General features: G+C 44.6%; 1 protein-coding gene across 1 annotated transcript in view; it reads right to left on the reverse strand.

The window, feature by feature from the left end:
* Positions 1–702: 702 nt before the first annotated feature.
* LOC134956861 (peroxiredoxin-6-like) overlaps positions 703–25910 on the reverse strand; it is a 53204-nt gene continuing 27996 nt past the window's right edge. Inside the window, exons 2-5 of the mRNA XM_063938754.1 lie at positions 21234–21390; positions 2008–2154; positions 1761–1907; positions 703–1280 (exon numbers count right to left, since the gene is read on the reverse strand). Coding sequence (XP_063794824.1) covers positions 1149–1280; positions 1761–1907; positions 2008–2154; positions 21234–21390 — 583 coding nt within the window. The 3' untranslated portion in view covers positions 703–1148. The remainder of the gene's footprint in view (positions 1281–1760; positions 1908–2007; positions 2155–21233; positions 21391–25910) is intronic.

Raw genomic sequence — 25910 nt, forward strand, 5'->3', positions numbered from 1 at the left:
GTTTTACTGTTTGTTCCCGTTTAAGTATAATTGCACTAATTATTGTAGAATTGCTGATAAAAAGGACTTCGTGTCACGAAGGCCAGCCCTCTAACAAAATGTTAGGTCACAATGCTCTGCCCTAACTATTCCCTAGTGTCTCCTGCACTACATCGTGGCTGGCGTGATCCGACCACACTGCAGCTTCTGATAGCAGCTAGTGGCGGGTGTGTTACTATTCTGATAAAGCCATGTGGCACTCAGCCCACACTTACAGATATAGGGTAACAGTTTCTCTACAGACCATTTTTAGTATGAGTTGTAGGTTATGCACTATGTTGTGCCCCCTTGTTATTAATTATATACACACATACACACACACACACACACACACACACACACACACACACACACACAAACACACAAATATGGTTTTAAGCAACCACTAGGTCATGCAGTATGGTTGTAACTGAGATTGAGGACCTTTATGACCCGCTCTGATGACTCTGTGACCATAAGGAGCTGTGTCCATGAAGTCTTTCTCCTACTCCGCAGTGAAAGAGCTCTGTCAGTCACTCAGTACAGTTCTGCGTGTGGTATTAGGCAACATAGTGCAAGGAGGATTATCCCAAGGAGTACTTCGTTCTTACTAGTTATTTTATACATACCATATATTGGTTTCTTTTTTAGCACAGACTAATGAACACACCTATACAATTTGAATCCACTTGTAAAATTTATTCAGAAATAATCCCACATTATGTCCAAAAGTTTCAAAAATTAAAGGTTCATGGAACAAAGCAAAAATAGTAAAGGATGTTTGAGTATCAATGCATTGATTTTTTTCAGAAAGGCAGTATTGCTACTGTATATTATGGCTACCAGTATCCAGACATCAGGTAATCTTCCAGTCCCAATGCCAGCACAATAACTCAAGATAAACTACAGATCTGATGAGAGAGTTAAAGTCATATTTAAAGCATCAGTAAGGAAGTTAGCTGTAATCTTGAGAAGACCAAAGGTTTCAAGGATCCACTGTTCATATTACATTCTTCTACTTACTCAGTAACAGAACTAGATATGTGACTAATCAGATTTAGCATGCAAAAACCAGGTACTGTAGGATCATTTCTTCCTCGCCATCAAGCAGAAAGAGCTCTGATGTAGCATTATTTTGGCTGTGCGGTATATCGCAGGTATTTTTTACCAGAAGGCAGCTCTATGGTGAAGACGCCGGAAGGAAACATTTTGCTAGCCTCTGCCTCAGGAACAGTCGGTGGGACCATAACTCTGTCACCAAGCTAGATAAAATAAATAAATATAGGAGTATTCAGTACACAGCGGATTACCTTGCAAAATATTGAAGCTGTAAACAAGGGAACCCTGTGCAATGGTAATGCTTTCAACAAGTCTAGTGAATACTTTGGTACACCAGACCAGTTTAAAATGATGTATATCCAAGTGTCTTCCTCACCTCAAACACACATAGGACTTTATAGATGTAACCAGCAAGTCTATAGATTGGATTCAAACTCCAATAGTGTACACCTGTAATTTCTTGCGGTGAACGTTCCGTAAAACAGCACACGGCACTTTGTTCCCTTACAGCCTCCCCTCCTCCTCCCAAGTACTTCGCTCAGGAAGCAGAGTTTCGCAGAATGACGCAGTTGTGTTATGAGTTCTGCAAAACTCTGCCACCCGAACGGAGTACTTGGGAACTGAGTAATTACTCCCAACCAGTAATGCCCTCTTCAGTTTAGCCATAATCCCTGGCATCTCACCTTCCAGTCCACAGGAGTTGCAACATTGTGGTTTGAGGTTAATTGAAGCGAGTCCACTACTCTCAAGATCTCATCAAAATTTCTACCAGTGGTTGCTGGATACAGTATTGACAGCTTCATTTTCTTATCTGGGCCAATAATGAACACCTGAGACAATACAGAAGAGAAATCTGTTGGTCATTTAATTCCTTACATTTTTTTTTTTTATTAAATCAGCTCCTTTAAAATACTCATCTGAGATACCCACACATCGTGCAGTCACTGGCATCCCTTCATTGTCCTTCTCATCAGGATCCAGCATACCTAGTAGCACAGCAAGATCCCGTTTGGGATCTGCAATAATTGGAAAGGGTAGAGTCTCTGTGGGCTCATCGGAGTTGTATGCATTTATGTCCTGCAGGAGAGAAAGCATAAACTTATCTTTAATGGATTACCCCAAATAATACATGCTCTACACCAGTGTTTCCCAACCTCGGTCCTCAAGGCACACTAACAGTCCTGCTTTTAGTGATATCCAGGCTTGAACACAGGTGACTTAATTAGTACCTCAGTTATTTTGATTTAACCATTTGTGCTGAAGCCTGGATATCACTAAAACCTGTACTGTTGGTGTGCCTTGTGGACCGCGGTTGGGAATGCCTGCTCTACACCATGAATGGGTGGAAGAAGAGTCATAGAATGTTCCTATACCCAGCACTTACATCATTAATGAAGTCTGCTAATGTCTGGCATTGGAATCATAGGGGGATACTTAGCAAAGTGTATAGCTATGATAAGTTTTATGTAATAACATGCCCTATGAAGTCCAATTTAATAGGATATAGTCAATATCCACAGGGTCATAAGGTTGATAGTCAAAATTTCAACATGAACAAAATAAAATCCAGCCACTGCTGCTAAGAGCAGGCGGCATTTTGAACCTGTTGACATTTTGTGTTGACCTTAGTTTGTTTATAAAGGTTGATATGACAGTCATAAGTGGGTACTCCATTACAGGTGCTACTATTCTGGACAAGAACTAAAAATACCCAACCAAAAAATGGGCTATTATCACAATTTTAACCTGATAGTCATTATCGAGATATGCAATTACAGCCTGTTTATCGGCCAAAAAATTACCAGTTTTTGGGCAGTTACACATGGGATCCTGGACCCATGTGTTATCATGGTTCTGAGGGCTAGTTATTGTGGATTATGCATAATCCCCTATAAATGTCAGGTATCTGGGTTGATTGTATAGTCCCCAGCTAATCCACTAGCTGTGGTAAAATTACCAAAGCTAATTGGATACTGCCTGAGGCCTGGCTTTCCACTGGCAAAATGTGATGCAAGTGATGCAAGTGAAATCACCCTTAAAATAAACAGGTCTACTGTCTCAAGAAGTAGAGGACAGATAGAACACTTGACAGAATTAAAGATAAACATAACATATATAATATACGTCTCTATTATACAAATCCCAGTATAACAATAATTTTTGCTGGTGTAAGTATGTTATTTGTTTCTTGTATGAATAAAAAAAAAAATTCTGTACTGTTAATACAGCCAAGTTAAAGGTAACAAAACGCAGAGGTTATTAATGTGTGTGTGATGGACTATTTTAGCTACAATTAAGGCCAGACAATATGAGTGAGTGAGTGAGTGCAGCAGTTTTCCAACCAGAAAAGCACTACATCCTGTGACTTAACGATTACGTCACCAAGGCTTAATCATCTTCCTCCATTCGTTACTATGTTGTGCCGTCTGACAGACACTGTTTTTGTGCTGATGAAACTGGAACATTCTAAAATACCCATGTGTCTAAAATAATTACTCCTGAACATTTAAAAATACAGAACCCACAATCAGCATTATTTTGGAATCCTAAAGGGCCCTACACACTGGCCGATCCGCCTCCGAGCTGCCCGATGGCGGATTCGGCCGAGGAGCGACTTGGCGGCGGGGGGGCAGTGATGGGGGGAGTGAAGTTTCTTCACTCCCCCCCCCCCCCCCCCGTCACGCGGCTCCATTGAAGTGCAGGCAAATATGGACGATCTCGTCTATATTGGCCTGCATGCACAGCCGATGGGGGACCAGCGATGAACGAGCGCGGGGCCGTGCATCGTTCATCGCTGGAGCTTCCACACTGAAAGATATGAACGAGTTCTCTTCATTTATAAACGAGATCGTTCATATCTTTCAAACAAATCGGCCAGTGTGTAGGGCCTTGTCAAAGTCGAAAAATATCATGATTCACTATTGCCTTGTACTAACCCCAATGCACGTGCCCGCTGCTCGTGCACCGACTCCCCCGTGCGTACGCATCCCCCCAGGTTGCGTAAGGGACGCTCCGACGTCGCCTGTGCACGGAGATGTGTATTTACTAGAGATGAGCGCCGGAAATTTTTCGGGTTTTGTGTTTTGGTTTTGGGTTCGGTTCCGCGGCCGTGTTTTGGGTTCGACCGCGTTTTGGCAAAACCTCACCGAATTTTTTTTGTCGGATTCGGGTGTGTTTTGGATTCGGGTGTTTTTTTAAAAAAACCCTAAAAAACAGCTTAAATCATAGAATTTGGGGGTAATTTTGATCCCAAAGTATTATTAACCTCAAAAAACATAATTTACACTCATTTTCAGCCTATTCTGAACACATCACACCTCACAATATTATTTTTAGTCCTAAAATTTGCACCGAGGTCGCTGTGTGAGTAAGATAAGCGACCCTAGTGGCCGACACAAACACCGGGCCCATCTAGGAGTGGCACTGCAGTGTCACGCAGGATGGCCCTTCCAAAAAACCCTCCCCAAACAGCACATGACGCAAAGAAAAAAAGAGGCGCAATGAGGTAGCTGACTGTGTGAGTAAGATTAGCGACCCTAGTGGCCGACACAAACACCGGGCACATCTAGGAGTGGCACTGCAGTGTCACGCAGGATGTCCCTTCCAAAAAACCCTCCCCAAACAGCACATGACGCAAAGAAAAAAAGAGGCGCAATGAGGTAGCTGTGTGAGTAAGATTAGCGACCCTAGTGGCCGACACAAACACCGGGCCCATCTAGGAGTGGCACTGCAGTGTCACGCAGGATGTCCCTTCCAAAAAACCCTCCCCAATCAGCACATGATGCAAAGAAAAAGAAAAGAAAAAAGAGGTGCAAGATGGAATTATCCTTGGGCCCTCCCACCCACCCTTATGTTGTATAAACAAAACAGGACATGCACACTTTAACCAACCCATCATTTCAGTGACAGGGTCTGCCACACGACTGTGACTGATATGACGGGTTGGTTTGGACCCCCCCCAAAAAAGAAGCAATTAATCTCTCCTTGCACAAACTGGCTCTACAGAGGCAAGATGTCCACCTCATCTTCACCCTCCGATATATCACCGTGTACATCCCCCTCCTCACAGATTATCAATTCGTCCCCACTGGAATCCACCATCTCAGCTCCCTGTGTACTTTGTGGAGGCAATTGCTGCTGGTCAATGTCTCCGCGGAGGAATTGATTATAATTCATTTTAATGAACATCATCTTCTCCACATTTTCTGGATGTAACCTCGTACGCCGATTGCTGACAAGGTGAGCGGCGGCACTAAACACTCTTTCGGAGTACACACTTGTGGGAGGGCAACTTAGGTAGAATAAAGCCAGTTTGTGCAAGGGCCTCCAAATTGCCTCTTTTTCCTGCCAGTATAAGTACGGACTGTGTGACGTGCCTACTTGGATGCGGTCACTCATATAATCCTCCACCATTCTATCAATGTTGAGAGAATCATATGCAGTGACAGTAGACGACATGTCCGTAATCGTTGTCAGGTCCTTCAGTCCGGACCAGATGTCAGCATCAGCAGTCGCTCCAGACTGCCCTGCATCACCGCCAGCGGGTGGGCTCGGAATTCTGAGCCTTTTCCTCGCACCCCCAGTTGCGGGAGAATGTGAAGGAGGAGATGTTGACAGGTCGCGTTCCGCTTGACTTGACAATTTTGTCACCAGCAGGTCTTTCAACCCCAGCAGACCTGTGTCTGCCGGAAAGAGAGATCCAAGGTAGGCTTTAAATCTAGGATCGAGCACGGTGGCCAAAATGTAGTGCTCTGATTTCAACAGATTGACCACCCGTGAATCCTTGTTAAGCGAATTAAGGGCTGCATCCACAAGTCCCACATGCCTAGCGGAATCGCTCCGTGTTAGCTCCTTCTTCAATGCCTCCAGCTTCTTCTGCAAAAGCCTGATGAGGGGAATGACCTGACTCAGGCTGGCAGTGTCTGAACTGACTTCACGTGTGGCAAGTTCAAAGGGCATCAGAACCTTGCACAACGTTGAAATCATTCTCCACTGCACTTGAGACAGGTGCATTCCACCTACTATATCGTGCTCAATTGTATAGGCTTGAATGGCCTTTTGCTGCTCCTCCAACCTCTGAAGCATATAGAGGGTTGAATTCCACCTCGTTACCACTTCTTGCTTCAGATGATGGCAGGGCAGGTTCAGTAGTTTTTGGTGGTGCTCCAGTTTTCTGTACGTGGTGCCTGTACGCCGAAAGTGTCCCGCAATTCTTCTGGCCACCGACAGCATCTCTTGCACGCCCCTGTCGTTTTTTAAAAAATTCTGCACCACCAAATTCAAGGTATGTGCAAAACATGGGACGTGCTGGAATTGGCCCAGATTTAATGCACACACAATATTGCTGGCGTTGTCCGATGCCACAAATCCACAGGAGAGTCCAATTGGGGTAAGCCATTCCGCGATGATCTTCCTCAGTTGCCGTAAGAGGTTTTCAGCTGTGTGCGTATTCTGGAAAGCGGTGATACAAAGCGTAGCCTGCCTAGGAAAGAGTTGGCGTTTGCGAGATGCTGCTACTGGTGCCGCCGCTGCTGTTCTTGCGGCGGGAGTCCATACATCTACCCAGTGGGCTGTCACAGTCATATAGTCCTGACCCTGCCCTGCTCCACTTGTCCACATGTCCGTGGTTAAGTGGACATTGGGTACAGCTGCATTTTTTAGGACACTGGTGACTCTTTTTCTGAGGTCTGTGTACATTTTCGGTATCGCCTGCCTAGAGAAATGGAACCTAGATGGTATTTGGTACCGGGGACACAGTACCTCCAACAAGTCTCTAGTTGGCTCTGCAGTAATGATGGATACCGGAACCACGTTTCTCACCACCCAGGATGCCAAGGCCTCAGTTATCCGCTTTGCAGTAGGATGACTGCTGTGATATTTCATCTTCCTCGCAAAGGACTGTTGAACAGTCAATTGCTTACTGGAAGTAGTACAAGTGGGCTTACGACTTCCCCTCTGGGATGACCATCGACTCCCAGCGGCAACAACAGCAGCGCCAGCAGCAGTAGGCGTTACACGCAAGGATGCATCGGAGGAATCCCAGGCAGGAGAGGACTCGTCAGACTTGCCAGTGACATGGCCTGCAGGACTATTGGCATTCCTGGGGAAGGAGGAAATTGACACTGAGGGAGTTGGTGGGGTGGTTTGCGTGAGCTTGGTTACAAGAGGAAGGGATTTACTGGTCAGTGGACTGCTTCCGCTGTCACCCAAAGTTTTTGAACTTGTCACTGACTTATTATGAATGCGCTGCAGGTGACGTATAAGGGAGGATGTTCCGAGGTGGTTAACGTCCTTACCCCTACTTATTACAGCTTGACAAAGGGAACACACGGCTTGACACCTGTTGTCCGCATTTCTGGTGAAATACCTCCACACCGAAGAGCTGATTTTTTTGGTATTTTCACCTGGCATGTCAACGGCCATATTCCTCCCACGGACAACAGGTGTCTCCCCGGGTGCCTGACTTAAACAAACCACCTCACCATCAGAATCCTCCTGGTCAATTTCCTCCCCAGCGCCAGCAACACCCATATCCTCCTCATCCTGGTGTACTTCAACACTGACATCTTCAATCTGACTATCAGGAACTGGACTGCGGGTGCTCCTTCCAGCACTTGCAGGGGGCATGCAAATAGTGGAAGGCGCATGCTCTTCACGTCCAGTGTTGGGAAGGTCAGGCATCGCAAACGACACAATTGGACTCTCCTTGTGGATTTGGGATTTCAAAGAACGCACAGTTCTTTGCGGTGCTTTTGCCAGCTTGAGTCTTTTCAGTTTTCTAGCGAGAGGCTGAGTGCTTCCATCCTCATGTGAAGCTGAACCACTAGCCATGAACATAGGCCAGGGCCTCAGCCGTTCCTTGCCACTCCGTGTGGTAAATGGCATATTGGCAAGTTTACGCTTCTCCTCCGACAATTTTATTTTAGGTTTTGGAGTCCTTTTTTTTCTGATATTTGGTGTTTTGGATTTGACATGCTCTGTACTATGACATTGGGCATCGGCCTTGGCAGACGACGTTGCTGGCATTTCATCGTCTCGGCCATGACTAGTGGCAGCAGCTTCAGCACGAGGTGGAAGTGGATCTTGATCTTTCCCTAATTTTGGAACCTCAACTTTTTTGTTCTCCATATTTTATAGGCAGAACTAAAAGGCACCTCAGGTAAACAATGGAGATGGATGGATTGGATACTAGTATACAATTATGGACGGACTGCCACGGTTAGGTGGTATAAAAAAACCACGGTTAGGTGGTATATATTATAATAATAATACAATTATGGATGGACGGACTGCCTGCCGACTGCCGACACAGAGGTAGCCACAGCCGTGAACTACCGCACTGTACACTGGTTGATAAAGAGATAGTAGTATACTCGTAACAACTAGTATGACACTATGACGACGGTATAAAGAATGAAAAAAAAACCACGGTTAGGTGGTATATATTATAATAATAATACAATTATGGATGGACGGACTGCCTGCCGACTGCCGACACAGAGGTAGCCACAGCCGTGAACTACCGCACTGTACACTGGTTGATAAAGAGATAGTAGTATACTCGTAACAACTAGTATGACACTATGACGACGGTATAAAGAATGAAAAAAAAACCACGGTTAGGTGGTATATATTATAATAATAATACAATTATGGATGGACGGACTGCCTGCCGACTGCCGACACAGAGGTAGCCACAGCCGTGAACTACCGCACTGTACACTGGTTGATAAAGAGATAGTAGTATACTCGTAACAACTAGTATGACACTATGACGACGGTATAAAGAATGAAAAAAAAACCACGGTTAGGTGGTATATATTATAATAATAATACAATTATGGATGGACGGACTGCCTGCCGACTGCCGACACAGAGGTAGCCACAGCCGTGAACTACCGCACTGTACACTGGTTGATAAAGAGATAGTAGTATACTCGTAACAACTGGTATGACACTATGACGACGGTATAAAGAATGAAAAAAAAACCACGGTTAGGTGGTATATATTATAATAATAATACAATTATGGATGGACGGACTGCCTGCCGACTGCCGACACAGAGGTAGCCACAGCCGTGAACTACCGCACTGTACACTGGTTGATAAAGAGATAGTAGTATACTCGTAACAACTAGTATGACACTATGACGACGGTATAAAGAATGAAAAAAAAACCACGGTTAGGTGGTATATATTATAATAATAATACAATTATGGATGGACGGACTGCCTGCCGACTGCCGACACAGAGGTAGCCACAGCCGTGAACTACCGCACTGTACACTGGTTGATAAAGAGATAGTAGTATACTCGTAACAACTAGTATGACACTATGACGACGGTATAAAGAATGAAAAAAAAACCACGGTTAGGTGGTATATATTATAATAATAATACAATTATGGATGGACGGACTGCCTGCCGACTGCCGACACAGAGGTAGCCACAGCCGTGAACTACCGCACTGTACACTGGTTGATAAAGAGATAGTAGTATACTCGTAACAACTAGTATGACACTATGACGACGGTATAAAGAATGAAAAAAAAACCACGGTTAGGTGGTATATATTATAATAATAATACAATTATGGATGGACGGACTGCCTGCCGACTGCCGACACAGAGGTAGCCACAGCCGTGAACTACCGCACTGTACACTGGTTGATAAAGAGATAGTAGTATACTCGTAACAACTAGTATGACACTATGACGGTATAAAGAATGAAAAAAAAACCACGGTTAGGTGGTATATATTATAATAATAATACAATTATGGATGGACGGACTGCCTGCCGACTGCCGACACAGAGGTAGCCACAGCCGTGAACTACCGCACTGTACACTGGTTGATAAAGAGATAGTAGTATACTCGTAACAATTAGGATGACACTATGACGGTATAAAGAATGAAAAAAAAACCACGGTTAGGTGGTAGGTATATAATAATAAATAATACAATTCTGGTCGGACGGACTGCCTGCCGTGTGCCGACACAGAGGTAGCCACAGCCGTGAACTACCGCACTGTACACTGGTTGATAAAGAGATAGTAGTATACTCGTAACAATTAGGATGACACTATGACGGTATAAAGAATGAAAAAAAAACCACGGTTAGGTGGTAGGTATATAATAATAAATAATACAATTCTGGTCGGACGGACTGCCTGCCGTGTGCCGACACAGAGGTAGCCACAGCCGTGAACTACCGCACTGTACACTGGTTGATAAAGAGATAGTAGTATACTCGTAACAATTAGGATGACACTATGACGGTATAAAGAATGAAAAAAAAACCACGGTTAGGTGGTAGGTATATAATAATAAATAATACAATTCTGGTCGGACGGACTGCCTGCCGTGTGCCGACACAGAGGTAGCCACAGCCGTGAACTACCGCACTGTACACTGGTTGATAAAGAGATAGTAGTATACTCGTAACAATTAGGATGACACTATGACGGTATAAAGAATGAAAAAAAAACCACGGTTAGGTGGTAGGTATATAATAATAAATAATACAATTCTGGTCGGACGGACTGCCTGCCGTGTGCCGACACAGAGGTAGCCACAGCCGTGAACTACCGCACTGTACACTGGTTGATAAAGAGATAGTAGTATACTCGTAACAATTAGGATGACACTATGACGGTATAAAGAATGAAAAAAAAACCACGGTTAGGTGGTAGGTATATAATAATAAATAATACAATTCTGGTCGGACGGACTGCCTGCCGTGTGCCGACACAGAGGTAGCCACAGCCGTGAACTACCGCACTGTACACTGGTTGATAAAGAGATAGTAGTATACTCGTAACAATTAGGATGACACTATGACGGTATAAAGAATGAAAAAAAAACCACGGTTAGGTGGTAGGTATATAATAATAAATAATACAATTCTGGTCGGACGGACTGCCTGCCGTGTGCCGACACAGAGGTAGCCACAGCCGTGAACTACCGCACTGTACACTGGTTGATAAAGAGATAGTAGTATACTCGTAACAATTAGGATGACACTATGACGGTATAAAGAATGAAAAAAAAACCACGGTTAGGTGGTAGGTATATAATAATAAATAATACAATTCTGGTCGGACGGACTGCCTGCCGTGTGCCGACACAGAGGTAGCCACAGCCGTGAACTACCGCACTGTACTGTGTCTGCTGCTAATATAGACTGGTTGATATTTAAAGAGATATTAGTAGTATACAACAATACTATACTGGTGGTCAGGCACTGGTCACCACTCCTGCAGCAAAAGTGTGCACTGTTAATTAATATAATTGTACTCCTGGCTCCTGCTAACAACCTGCAGTGCTCCCCAGTCTCCCCCACAATTAATTATAAGCTTTTAATTTATACATTGATGACTGTGCAGCACACTGGGCTGAGCTGAGTGCACACAGACTGAGTCACACTGTGTGACTGACTGTGCTGTGTATCGTTTTTTTTTTCAGGCAGAGAACGGATATAGCAGAGAGAAGTGAACGGATATATTATATTAAATAAAAGTTAACTAGCTGCTGCACTGGTCACTGACTGTGGTAAACTAACTCTGTCTGCGACTCTGCACAATCTCTCTCTATCTAATCTATCTATCTCTATTCTAATGGAGAGGACGCCAGACACGTCCTCTCCCTATCAATCTCAATGCACGAGTGAAAATGGCGGCGACGCGCGGCTCCTTATATAGAATCCGAGTCTCGCGATAGAATCCGAGCCTCGCGAGAATCCGACAGCGTCATGATGACGTTCGGGCGCGCTCGGGTTAACCGAGCAAGGCGGGAAGATCCGAGTCGCTCGGACCCGTGGAAAAAAAAGTGAAGTTCGTGCGGGTTCGGATTCAAAGAAACCGAACCCGCTCATCTCTAGTATTTATTAGAGATGAGCGGTTTCAGTTCCTCTGAATCCGAACCCGCCCGAACTTCAGCTTTTTTTCCACGGGTCCGAGCAGGCTCGGATCCTCCCGCCTTGCTCGGTTAACCCGAGCGCGCCCGAACGTCATCATCCCGCTGTCGGATTCTCGCGAGACTCGGATTCTATATAAGGAGCCGCGCGTCGCCGCCATTTCCACACGTGCATTGAGATTGATAGGGAGAGGACGTGGCTGGCGTCCTCTCCGTTTAGATTAGAGACACTTGAGTTGATTGATTTACTAATTTTGGGGAGCATTAGGAGGAGTACTCAGTACAGTGCAGCAGAGTTTTGCTGATAGTGTGACCACCAGTTTAATTTTAATCCGTTCTCTGCCTGAAAATAAACGATACACAGTCACATACCATATCTGTGCTCAGCCTCAGTGTGCTGCATGATAATATGATATATCATCTATGTATGTATATCTGACTGTGCTGAGTGCTCACTGCCAGTGCTCACACAGCTTAATTGTGGGGGAGACTGGGGAGCAGTTATAGCAGGAGTACAGTGCACACTTTTGCTGCCAATGTGACCACTGACCACCAGTATATTGTCTGCCTGAAAAAGTTAAACAAACACTCCTGTGGTGTTTTTTTTTTATTCTATAAACGCATTCTGCTGACAGTGTCCAGCAGGTCCGTCATTCATTATATTATATAAATATTTACCTGCAGTAGTGTTATATTTTTTTTGTTCATCTCTATCATCTTTATGATCTCTATATTAGCAGACGCAGTACGGTAGTCCACAGCTGTGGCTATCTCTGTGTCGTCAGTGCTCGTCCATAATTGTATACCTACCTGTGGTGGGTTTTTTTTTTCTATCTTCTTCATACTAGTAGTTTAGGAGTTTGCTGACAGTGTCCAGCAGGTCCGTCATTATATTATATATACCTGCAGTAGTGATATATATATATTTTTTATATCATTATCATCTCTATACTAGCAGACACAGTACGGTAGTCCACGGCTGTAGCTACCTCTGTGTCGTCAGTGCTCGTCCATAATTGTATACCTACCTGTGGTGGGTTTTTTTTTTTCAATCTTCTTCATAATAGTAGTTCAGCAGTCTGCTGACAGTGTCCAGCAGGTCCGTCATTATATTATATATACCTGCAGTAGTGATATATATATATTTTTTATATCATTATCATCTCTATACTAGCAGACACAGTACGGTAGTCCACGGCTGTAGCTACCTCTGTGTCGTCAGTGCTCGTCCATAATTGTATACCTACCTGTGGTGGGGTTTTTTTTTCTATCTTCTTCATAATAGTAGTTCAGCAGTCTGCTGACAGTGTCCAGCAGGTCCGTCATTATATTATATATACCTGCAGTAGTGATATATATATTTTTTATATCATTATCATATCTATACTAGCAGACACAGTACGGTAGTCCACGGCTGTAGCTACCTCTGTGTCGTCAGTGCTCGTCCATAATTGTATACCTACCTGTGGTGGGTTTTTTTTTCTATCTTCTTCATACTAGTAGTTTAGGAGTCTGCTGACAGTGTCCAGCAGGTCCGTCATTATATTATATATACCTGCAGTAGTGATATATATATATATTTTATATCATTATCATCTCTATATTAGCAGACACAGTACGGTAGTCCATGGCTGTAGCTACCTCTGTGTCGTCAGTGCTCGTCCATAATTGTATACCTACCTGTGGTGGGTTTTTTTTTTCAATCTTCTTCATAATAGTAGTTCAGCAGTCTGCTGACAGTGTCCAGCAGGTCCGTCATTATATTATATATACCTGCAGTAGTGATATATATATATTTTTTTATATCATTATCATCTCAATACTAGCAGACACAGTACGGTAGTCCACGGCTGTAGCTACCTCTGTGTCGTCAGTGCTCGTCCATAATTGTATACCTACCTGTGGTGGGGGTTTTTTTTCTATCTTCTTCATACTAGTAGTTTAGGAGTCTGCTGACAGTGTCCAGCAGGTCCGTCATTATATTATATATACCTGCAGTAGTGATATATATATATATTTTTTATATCATCATCATCATCTCTATACTAGCAGACACAGTACGGTAGTCCACGGCTGTAGCTACCTCTGTGTCGTCAGTGCTCGTCCATAATTGTATACCTACCTGTGGTGGGTTTTTTTTTTCTATCTTCTTCATACTAGTAGTTCAGCTATTGTGCGTGCATTATATCTGGGCAAATTCCAGCACGTCCCATGTTTTGCACATACCTTGAATTTGGTGGTGCAGAATTATTTAAACAACGACAGGGGCGTGCAAGAGATAACAGACAAAAGACACAATAAAGTGGCCCCTTAGCGCTAGTTGACAATTAATAATTAATACGTATGTTTATGCTATACCGTTTCCAAAGGATCAATCAAACGAGTAATCAAAGAAATCTGCAAGCAGCTCACTGTAGATAGGGGGACTTCTCTACCCCCTCAGTGCAATATGCTCAAAAAAAAAAAGAAAAAACAGACAGCGCTAATAGATTTCTTTAATAAAATGTTTTTATTCATTAATTTTATCTAGATTTTTCTTTAGCTAAAATAGCCCTTTTCACCTACCTATAAATCTGATTCCACATATCACTTGTATATATTAAAATTCAAGCCAATAAAACAATAATACATCAATAATATATAATATAATACAATAGCTCTGCTCTGTATACTTGATTTTTCAATCCACCACTGAGACAATTGGATACAAATGCAACAAAATGTTTCCTTCCAATGCTGTAGAGGTCTCCAGCCTCTAAGTTGATATTAGATTGCTCATTCAGCTTAGGATGGAAGCTTTTTTTTTCGGATTGTTGCTATATTAAATAACAGCTGTTACAATTCCTTATTTATTGGTCAGGATGTATAATTAAGTTCCCAGATCCACACTCTACTGACCACAACACTTAGAACTTCCAGATGAATTAGTATATGATTTTGATAGCTGCTCCTTTTTATTTTGAAAGTGCCGCTGATTTAATGCACATCAGTAGTGGGTTAGTTGTTCATAAATTGATCTATATGGAAATAAACATGCTTTCCTCAAGACAATAAAAATTCATGCAGCTCAGCTGGTATTCAGAACTGGTTCAATATATGGCAGCAGCCAATTAATTGTTTATAGATTGACATGCAAAGATATATGCAATTGCTTTTGCTTATAGCAATAATAAAAGTTCAGCTGATATTTTAAAACATGGCCATGTTATATATTACCACTTTCCTCCTGGGTCAAAATTCTTTACTCACTCCCGGCTCTGGTGCTCGGATACCTTTTCATGAGCCTTATCCGGAGATCCTTTAGAATTCTTCCCAGCGTGTTGAGGTAGACTCGTGGTAAGCTGATCATAGGTGGGTAAAAACAATGAGACGCGTTTCTCCGCCTGTAAACGCTCGGCGGCTTCCTCAGTCCGACTGAGGAAGCCGCCGAGCGTTTACAGGCGGAGAAACGCGTCTCATTGTTTTTACCCACCTATGATCAGCATACCACGAGTCTACCTCAACACGCTGGGAAGAATTCTAAAGGATCTCCGGATAAGGCTCATGAAAAGGTATCCGAGCACCAGAGCCGGGAGTGAGTAAAGAATTTTGACCCAGGAGGAAAGTGGTAATATATAACATGGCCATGTTTTAAAATATCAGCTGAACTTTTATTATTGCTATAAGCAAAAGCAATTGCATATATCTTTGCATGTCAATCTATAAACAATTAATTGGCTGCTGCCATATATTGAACCAGTTCTGAATACCAGCTGAGCTGCATGAATTTTTATTGTCTTGAGGAAAGCATGTTTATTTCCATATAGATCAATTTATGAACAACCAACCCACTACTGATGTGCATTAAATCAGCGACACTTTCAAAATAAAAAGGAACAGCTATCAAAATCATATACTAATTCATCTGGAAGTTCTAAGTGTTGTGGTCAGTAGAGTGTGGATCTGGGAACTTAATTATACATCCTGACCAATAAATAAGGAATTGTAACAGCTGTTATTTAATATAGCAACAATCCGAAAAAAAAGCTTCCATCCTAAGCTGAATGAGCAATCTAATATCAACTTAGAGGCTGGAGACCTCTACAGCATTGGAAGGAAACATTTTGTTGCATTTGTATCCAATTGTCTCAGTGGTGGATTGAAAAATCAAGTATACAGAGCAGAGCTATTGTATTATATTATATATTATTGATGTATTATTGTTTTATTGGCTTGAATTTTAATATATACAAGTGATATGTGGAATCAGATTTATAGGTAGGTGAAAAGGGCTATTTTAGCTAAAGAAAAATCTAGATAAAATTAATGAATAAAAACATTTTATTAAAGAAATCTATTAGCGCTGTCTGTTTTTTCTTTTTTTTTTGAGCGTGCAAGAGATGCTGTCGGTGGCCAGAAGAATTGCGGGACACTTTCGGCGTACAGGCACCACGTACAGAAGACTGGAGCAACACCAAAAACGCCTGAACCTGCCCTGCCATCATCTGAAGCAAGAAGTGTTAACGAGGTGGAATTCAACCCTCTATATGCTTCAGAGGTTGGAGGAGCAGCAAAAGGCCATTCAAGCCTATACATCTGACCACGATATAGGAGGTGGAATGCACCTGTTTCAAGCGCAGTGGAGAATGATTTCAATGTTGTGCAAGGTTCTGCAACCTTTTGAACTTGCCACACGTGAAGTCAGTTCAGACACTGCCAGCCTGAGTCAGGTCATTCCCCTCATCAGGCTTTTGCAGAAGAAGCTGGAGACATTGAAGGAGGAGCTAAGACAGAGCGATTCCGCTAGGCATGTGGGACTTGTGGATGGAGCCCTTCATTCGCTTAACCAGGATTCACGGGTGGTCAATCTGTTGAAATCAGAGCACTACATTTTGGCCACCGTGCTCGATCCTAGATTTAAAACCTACGTTGTATCTCTCTTTCCGGCAGACACAAGTCTGCAGGGGTTGAAAGACCTGCTGGTGAGAAAATTATCAAGTCAAGTGGAACTTGATCGGTCAACAGCTCCTCCTTCACATTTTCCCGCAATTGGGGGTGCGAGGAAAAGGCTCAGAATTCCGAGCCCACCCGCTGGCGTTGATGCAGGGCAGTCTGGAGCGACTGCTGAAGCTGACATCTGGTCCGGACTGAAGGACCTGCCAACGATTACGGACATGTCGTCTACTGTCACTGCATATGATTCTCTCACCATTGAAAGAATGGTGGAGGATTATATGAGTGACCGCATCCAAGTAGGCACGTCAGACAGTCCGTACGTATACTGGCAGGAAAAAGAGGCAATTTGGAGGCCCTTGCACAAACTGGCTTTATTCTACCTAAGTTGCCCTCCCACAAGTGTGTACTCCGAAAGAGTGTTTAGTGCCGCCGCTCACCTTGTCAGCAATCGGTGTACGAGGTTACTTCCATAAAATGTGGAGAAGATGATGTTCATTAAAATGAATTATAATCAATTCCTCCGTGGAGACATTCACCAGCAGCAATTGCCTCCACAAAGTACACAGGGAGCTAAGATGGTGGATTCCAGTGTGGACGAATTGATAATCTGTGAGGAGGGGGATGTACACGGTGATGAATCGGAGGATGATGATGAGGTGGACATCTTGCCTCTGTAGAGCCAGTTTGTGCTTCTTTTTTGGTGGGGGTCCATACCAACCCGTCATTTCAGTCACAGTCGTGTGGCAGACCCTGTCACTGAAATGATGGGTTGGTTAAAGTGTGCATGTCCTGTTTATACAACATAAGGGTGGGTGGGAGGGCCCAAGGACAATTCCATCTTGCACCTCTTTTTTCTTTAATTTTTCTTTGCGTCATGTGCTGTTTGGGGAGTGTTTTTTGGAAGGGCCATCCTGCGTGACACTGCAGTGCCACTCCTAGATGGGCCAGGTGTTTGTGTCGGCCACTAGGGTCGCTTAGCTTACTCACACAGCTACCTCATTGCGCCTCTTTTTTTTCTTCTTTGCGTCATGTGCTGTTTGGGGAGTGTTTTTTGGAAGGGCCATCCTGCGTGACACTGCAGTGACACTCCTAGATGGGCCAGGTGTTTGTGTCGGCCACTAGGGTCGCTTAGCTTACTCACACAGCTACCTCATTGCGCCTCTTTTTTTCTTTGCGTCATGTGCTGTTTGGGGAGTAGTTTTTTGAAGGGCCAGCCTGCGTGACACTGCAGTGCCACTCCTAGATGGGCCAGGTGTTTGTGTCGGCCACTAGGGTCGCTTAGCTTACTCACACAGCTACCTCATTGCGCCTCTTTTTTTTCTTCTTTGCGCCATGTGCTGTTTGGGGAGTGTTTTTTGGAAGGGCCATCCTGCGTGACACTGCAGTGCCACTCCTAGATGGGCCAGGTGTTTGTGTCGGCCACTTGGGTCGCTTAGCTTAGCCATCCAGCGACCTCGGTGCAAATTTTAGGACTAAAAATAATATTGTGAGGTGTTCAGAATAGACTGAAAATGAGTGGAAATTATGGTTATTGAGGTTAATAATACTTTGGGATCAAAATGACCCCCAAATTCTATGATTGAAGCTGTTTTTTAGGGTTTTTTGAAAAAAACACCCGAATCCAAAACACACCAGAATCCGACAAAAAAAATTCGGTGAGGTTTTGGCAAAACGCGTTCGAACCCAAAACACGGCCGCGGAACCAAACCCAAACCCAAAACCCGAAAAATTTCCGGTGCACATCTCTAGTATTTACGGCAGTGTTTGTGTGCGACAAGCGAGCGACTCGATTGCTACATATTTAACCAATATAATGTGTTTTATAGGTAATAGTCCCCTTAATAATATCTGTAAGTATGTTTCGTGTAACTGGTTCGTGGACAAAGGAATTCCTCTTTGCATGATACGAAGGGTCAGACAAAGGTTGACCGATGATGTCTAGTATCCAACGGAAGAGTATTTTATTAGAAATATTCCGGTGTTGGTTAGAAAGAGATCGTTCGCTGCTGCGTATAGTTATGCACAAAAGTATATTTGGAACATTAAATGTATTTGCAGTTCATTATCCATGCGGCGGGATTCTTGTGGATACCTCCCACCTGAGCAGTTTGAAATAGTCACAGCCCACCTGTTCAAATCCACCTATGACCTTTTGTTATAATGCAAAGACAGGTTCCTGTGTCCAATGAACAATGAGATTGTAGGGACCATTGTATTGTTACTGTATGTTGTGTGTATATAAGGCAGCCAGCCTGGGCCAGCTCACTCACTTCTCTCTACAAGGTTTTCTCTGTGATGACTGAGAGCTGGTTTCCAGGACTGTGCTTGCGATCATTCCCACATGTGTAAGTTTCTCTGTGACCATTTTGTTCTCCTTCTGTATTAGCCATTTACTCTTTCTCTCTGTTATTATTTGCGATTGTGCCGCTATTGTATATTTATGTCTAGTTACTCTGTTTAGGTATTAATGTTAGTTTTGTAGTGTATAAGCTGTACTGTTTTCTTTTTGCATTGAACGTATCTCTCATAAAGGTGTTGGAACCTCACTAGGTATTGTGTGTTTACCATTATATTACAAAGGGTATTCTGAGCGTCTCAATCGCTCAAACAGCTTTTATATTATCAAGGTCTATAAGCATTATATCATTACAGTACTAAGGTTTACAGTTTAAGCGTATCCTTTCAGTGTGTTGCTAACAAGGTTTACTGTGTGTCATTCTGAGAGCGTCTGCGCCGCTCGTGTTCTTCTCGTGGGCACAGCGTCCGCTACGCTAACAGCGTAGCATTACGGTAGTCGGCCACCTATAGCGTGCTCGATACCAAGCGTAAACCCGCGAGCGTACGTGTCGCTTGTGCGTCGCGCTCACGGTCTAACGTCTGCTACGCTAAGAGCGTACCATTACAGCACTGCGTACGCCAATTGCGTACTGAGTCTCTTACAAATATATAGTGAATGTTTAAAGGTAAAGAATAGGCTTTATCAGGCTATAAGAAAACTCCTCATAACTGAAGCACCAGGACTACAATTAGCAGATTTTTGCATTCACTCAACAAGAGGCAAAGAATATGGAGGGTGCGAGAATCAGAAAGTGAGAACTTTTGTTAGAGCTCTGTGTTTTTTTTAGAGTGCAAATCATTTAAATGTTAAAATTAATCAGCTTATGCCATGTAAATAACTGCAAGGAAAAAAAAAAAAGAGATTTATTTTTAAAATTTATATTACACACACGTATACATACATACATATCCAACAGGAGCACTCTCACATTCTGATTCTCACATCCTATTAGATTCCCTTTGGGTATTTCACTTTTAAAGCTCACTGTGACCCAAGGAATGCTTCTTGCATATCCCCTACAATGTGAAGTTAAACAGTTTTTTTTTTTATCCCTATGGTCACTACAGGTGTAGATTTATGTTTTTGCTGGTGGGTGCAGGGTGCTCAAGCCTGTTGAATGCCCCACCCCCACGATAAGCATTCTGCAGTAGCTTTCATGACTTGCTGCTAAGTGTGGTTCCCGTCACCCCCATTCCATGGCCCTCACACTACCCTGCACTCCCCTCCTTCCCACATTGCTCCTTATCACCCCCTCCCCCAGCTGCCTTGTCACTACTCCTCCTGAGCCTTTGGCCTCGATCCAGGCAGGGCTGTCTCATAATCCCTGTCCTCACTGATGGGAAGACAGCCATCACATGCGCCGGAGACACTCCGCCTGCTCACCTGCCGGCCCCAGGACACTCACCATCCAGCAGGCTGTGTGTTCCGCTCTCCGCACCTGCCTCCTTGCTGCTGCCCAAGCGTCCTCGCACAGCCCATCCCCAGTTGTTGAGTAGATGTGACTGGCCTGGCCCCTCCCAGTCAGCTTGGGTTCTCCTGCACTGCATCCCTGCCACCCTACCAACAGTATAACTGCTCCTGTTATCTGTGCCGCGGGCGCAGAGAGGAGGCAGCACTACAGTCCACTGTGCTAGCTCTGACAGGCGCTGGCAGACCCTTGACACCTGGTGGACGCTAAGCAGCAGGCGTGGCATGTGTGAGAGGGTGCTGTGCTCACGCCTATGGGTGCTCAGGCCCAGGAGCACCCACGGAATCGGCATCTATGGATCACTTTATATTGCAAGCAGCAAGTTGTAGGCAAATTAGTCCAGAACACTGCTCCACTCTAGAATATTCAGATGTAAAGCCTATTGTCATACATCATGCCAACATTCTAGTGCAAAGACCAGTGAAACCGGTAAGATCTCATAATTCATTGCCTACCATTTTCTGCCAGCTCGTCTTTTCCAATAGCCAATGTAATATTTACCTTGCTCCAGGAAAGATGGTTAGGCACAGAGTCTATGGACAGAGCGATCATGCGAACGTTTCGTTTCTTAAATTCTGGTGCTAGTTTTACTGCCCGTCCCAGCTCTGTGGTGCACACTGGCGTATAATCCCTCGGGTGTGAGAAAAGGATACCCCATCTGAAACAAAAAGGATAAGCAACATGTTAGGGATAATCTGCATCCGAGACAGGTCCTACATGTCAACAAGTGATCAGTGTTTGGTCTTATGGGGAAGAGTGTTCACAATTGCAGGGTTTTTCCCTTCCTCACCAGGCCACAACTTATAAAATGCCGACATGCCCGAGCACTGCAGCTGCTATACACTGTAACCGAGCACTGCATTGAAAGCCAGGAATTTCTATGTTGAGAGTTCAAAGTGTGGCAATACTGAGTCCGCCCCGCATGTCAGGCCCTGTCCTGCTGCACAAGTACAAACGCATCACACAGCGGCGATGCTTTTGTACTGGTAGAGTAGCTTCCCACCAGCGCTGGCAGGGAGCTACTCGTCGCTGCTTGGCCTGCGTTGCACAGACGGTGCTCCATAACCGGCAGCCGGGGACAGGCGATCGCAGGGCTAAGACAGCCGACACATGCGCAGTTCAGATCTGATCGCTGCTGTGGGAACACACACAGCAGCGATCAGGTCTGAATTAGCCCCTATATTTACCCCCATTACAATTTATAGTGTGCACAGCTTGGCAAGGCATGCGTGTGCCATTCTGCAAGGGTCGCTTATTTTTGTACATTAGTTTTGTTGTTGAAAGTTCTCATATCTGCAGGGGCACAAGGTACACTTTTGTATGCAGTACCCACACAAATACAAATATTGGCCCTCATTCCGAGTCGTTCGCTCGGTAAATTTCTTCGCATCGCAGCGTTTTTCTGCTTAGTACGCATGCGCAATGTTCGCACTGCGACTGCGCCAAGTAATTTTGCTATGAAAAAAGTATTTTTACTCACGGCTTTTTCATCGCTCCGGCGATCGTAGTGTGATTGACAGGAAATGGGTGTTACTGGGCGGAAACACAGCGTTTTATGGGCGTGTGGTTAGAAACGCTACCGTTTCCGGAAAAAACGCAGGAGTGGCTGGAGAAACGGGGGAGTGTCTGGGCGAACGCTGGGTGTGTTTGTGACGTCAAACCTGGAACGACAAGCACTGAACTGATCGCAGATGCCGAGTAAGTGTGAAGCTACTCTGAAACTGCTAAGAAGTTTGTAATCGCAATATTGTGAATACATCGTTCGCAATTTTAAGATGCTAAGATACACTCCCAGTAGGCGTAGGCTTAGCGTGAGCAACTCTGCTAAAATCGCCTTGCGAGCGATCAACTCGGAATGAGGGCCATTGTTCTGGAAAAAAAAAAAAAAAAACTTTTTGGTTCTTGTTTTGCCAATAATCTTTCTTGTAATGCATGGTTATATTCCATCCGCTGGTATGTCACCAGGTGTCAGAATTCCGGAGCCTTTATCCTGACAGCCGGGATCATTACTGCATACCTTTAATCCCAATCAGTCAACATCAATGGGCTCCATAGACATCATAAATAAACATGATATTTGTGGCAAGGTGTTCGGAACAGGCGGCACCCAGATATCAATGAGAGGGAGAAGACCCATTTAGCAGATTCTAGGAATAATAAAATAAAGTCCCGCCTCTGCCTTTATGAGGGGGGGGGGGGGGGGGGGGTGTTGCTGAGAAAACACCAAATAGCACAAATGTGCCTCTTGAAAAAAGGAGATTTTTTTTTTTTATTGTTTTCTTTTATCAGACACTCAACCCTGGTGCAAGATGCCAGCTGACGGTGATGTCAGCAAGTGGCCATGTGTAATTTGCCTTCTGTCCCTGAAGCTGCGTACACACGGTGTGATATTTCTTTTGATTTTTACTATATAGTCAAAATCGTAAGGATAGTGCATATAGTCCTTGCAATACTAATGCGCAGTCCCGCAGGATCGTCATCGCAAGGAGAAAAAAATAATAATAGGATTTTAATTACCTACTGGTATATCTTTTTCTCATAGTCCGTAGAGGATGCTGGGGTCCACATTAGTAGTGTTCCCTCTAGGCAGGGGCAGGGCGCCAGAGTTTAGGGGCACACTGGCGTGCGCGGTGAAATGGGGGCATGGCCATGCCCCTGTCATTTTAGAAGTGGGCAGCTGTTTTACATTAGTACCATGGGGTATAAACGGGTCCACCAGAGCCATTGGCACTTTAAGAGTTGAGAGTGTGGGCTGGCTCCTCCCTTATGCTCCTCCTACCAAACTCAGTCTAGAAACTGTGCCCGAGGAGACTGACATCTTCGAGAGAAGGATTATACACAGATAGTGGCGCGATTAATACCAGCTCACACATCAAGCTAACAAGCTTGAAAAACTTCAGCAACAGCTGAAACATTACTTGCCTAGTAATAATGCATTACATAACAACAAAGTTGTAGTGAACCACATAACAACGGCAGGAAAACGAAGCGCTGGGCGGGCACCCAGCATCCTCTACGGACTACGAGAAAAGGATTTACTGGTAGGTAATTAAAATCCTATTTTCTCTTACGTCCTAGGAGGATGCTGGGGTCCACATTAGTACCATGGGGATGTACCAAAGCTCCCAGAATGGGAGGGAGAGCGCGGAGGCTCCTGTAAAACAGTTTGGCCTCTAATGATCTGAAGTTCAGTCAAAGTATCGAACTTGTAGAACTTTGGAAGATCAAGTAGGGGCTCTTACAAGACAAAGCCCCCAACTCTGACACACGTCTAGCAGAAGCTAAGGCCAACAAAGTGACAGCCTTCCACGTAAGACACTTGACCTCTACCTCTTGCAGAGGCTCAAACCAGTCAGACTGGAGAAACTTCAACACCACATTAAGATCCCATGGCGCCATGGGCGTACAAAGGGAGGCTGGATGTGCAGAACTCCCTTCAAAAAGGTCTGAACCTCAGGGAGGGCAGCAAATTGTTTCTGGAAGAAAATGGATAGGGCCGAAATCTGAACCTTCACAGATCTCAACCTCAGGCCCATATCCACTCCTGCCTGCAGGAAGAGGAGAAACCGTCCCAGTTGAAACTCCACCGTAGGAAACCTCTTGGACTCGCACCAAGATACATTTTTTCCAAATACGATGGTAATGTTTAGACGTTACTCCTTTCCTAGCCTGTATCAGGGTAGAAATAACTTTGTTCAGAATGCCCTTCCGAGCTAGCATCAGGCGTTCAACCTCCATGCCATCAAACATAGCCATGGTAAGTCCTGATAGGCGAACGGCCCCTGCTGCAGCAGGTCTTCTCGAAGAGTAAGGGGCCTCGGCTCTTCTTGTAGTAGATCCAGAAGGTCCACGTTCCAAGCCCTTCTCGGCCAGTCTGGAGCAATGAGGATCGCTTGAACCCTTGTTCTCCTTATGAGCTTTACGATTTTGAAACTCCAGCCTGTACCCCTGGGACACAATATCTTGCACCCAGGGATCCCGGCCGGATGACCCAGACGTGACTGAACTGCCCGAGTCTCGCTCCCACCAGCCCCATCTCTGGGACCAGCAGTCCACCGTCATGCGGTGGACTTTGGTGTACCTGAAATAGGTTTGTGTTCTTGGGAACCTGCCGTAGCGGGTCTCTTGGACTTGGGCCTACCTCCCCGAAATAAGGTGTTGGACAGCCTGGACTTTCTGGACTTCGTAGTCCAAAAAGGCTGTGATGTAGGTGAAGAAGACTGTTTCTTTGGAGCAGGAGCAGCTGAGTGAAGAAAGGGAGAGACTTTCCCGATGTAGCCGTGGAAATCCACGCATCTAGCGCTTCCCCAAAGAGAGCCTGACCTGTATACAGTAGGGACTCCATACTTTTCCTGGATTCCGTGTCAGCAGACCACTGACGTAGCCACAGTCCTCGCTGAGACCGACATGGAAGAAATTCCTGCAGCCAGGGAACCCAGATCTTTCATGGATTCCACCAAAAATCCCACTGAATCCTGAATGTTGCGCAAAAAGAAGCCAACATCATCCTTACCCATATTATCCAAGTCTTCAAGGAAGGTGCCAGACCACTTTACTATAGCTATGGCAATCCAAGCACTGGCAATAGTGGGACGCAGTATAACCCCTGAAGCCGTGTACGTGGATTTGAGCGTATTATCAATCTTACGATCATCCGGCTCTTTCAAGGTGGTAGATCCCCGGAACAGGCAACACCACCTTTTTTGAAAGTCTGGATACTGACGCGTCAACAATAGGCGAGTTTTCCCATTTTTTCTATCCTCAACAGGGAAAGGAAATGTCAGCAGAACCCTCTTAGGGATCTGGAATTTTTTCTCAGGTTTTTCCCAAGCCTTTTCAAAAACAGCATTTAATTATTTTGACACAGGGAAGGTTAGCAAGGCTTTCTTATTCTCAGTGAAGTAAGCCTCCTTGTCACGAACCGGTCTCTTACCTCTGCGGGTTCTGGGGTTCATCCATTGCCAGTGCGGTTGCTCGCGGTGCTGTGCGCCCGTGTGGGGACACGGCGTGATCAATGGCACAGGTAATGCAGAGTCTGGGAACTGTGAGTGCGGGGACCAAATGGCCTAAGGCACTGCGGTGTGTCTGCTGTATAGGAGGTGGCCATGTTGGAGACCAAATAGCTAATACAGAGCACTTGTGAAAACACCTGTGGGCAGGTGTAAGCCAATCCCGTGC

Source organism: Pseudophryne corroboree, chromosome 9 (genome assembly GCF_028390025.1).
Source record: "Pseudophryne corroboree isolate aPseCor3 chromosome 9, aPseCor3.hap2, whole genome shotgun sequence".
NCBI classification, from domain to species: Eukaryota; Metazoa; Chordata; class Amphibia; order Anura; family Myobatrachidae; genus Pseudophryne; species Pseudophryne corroboree.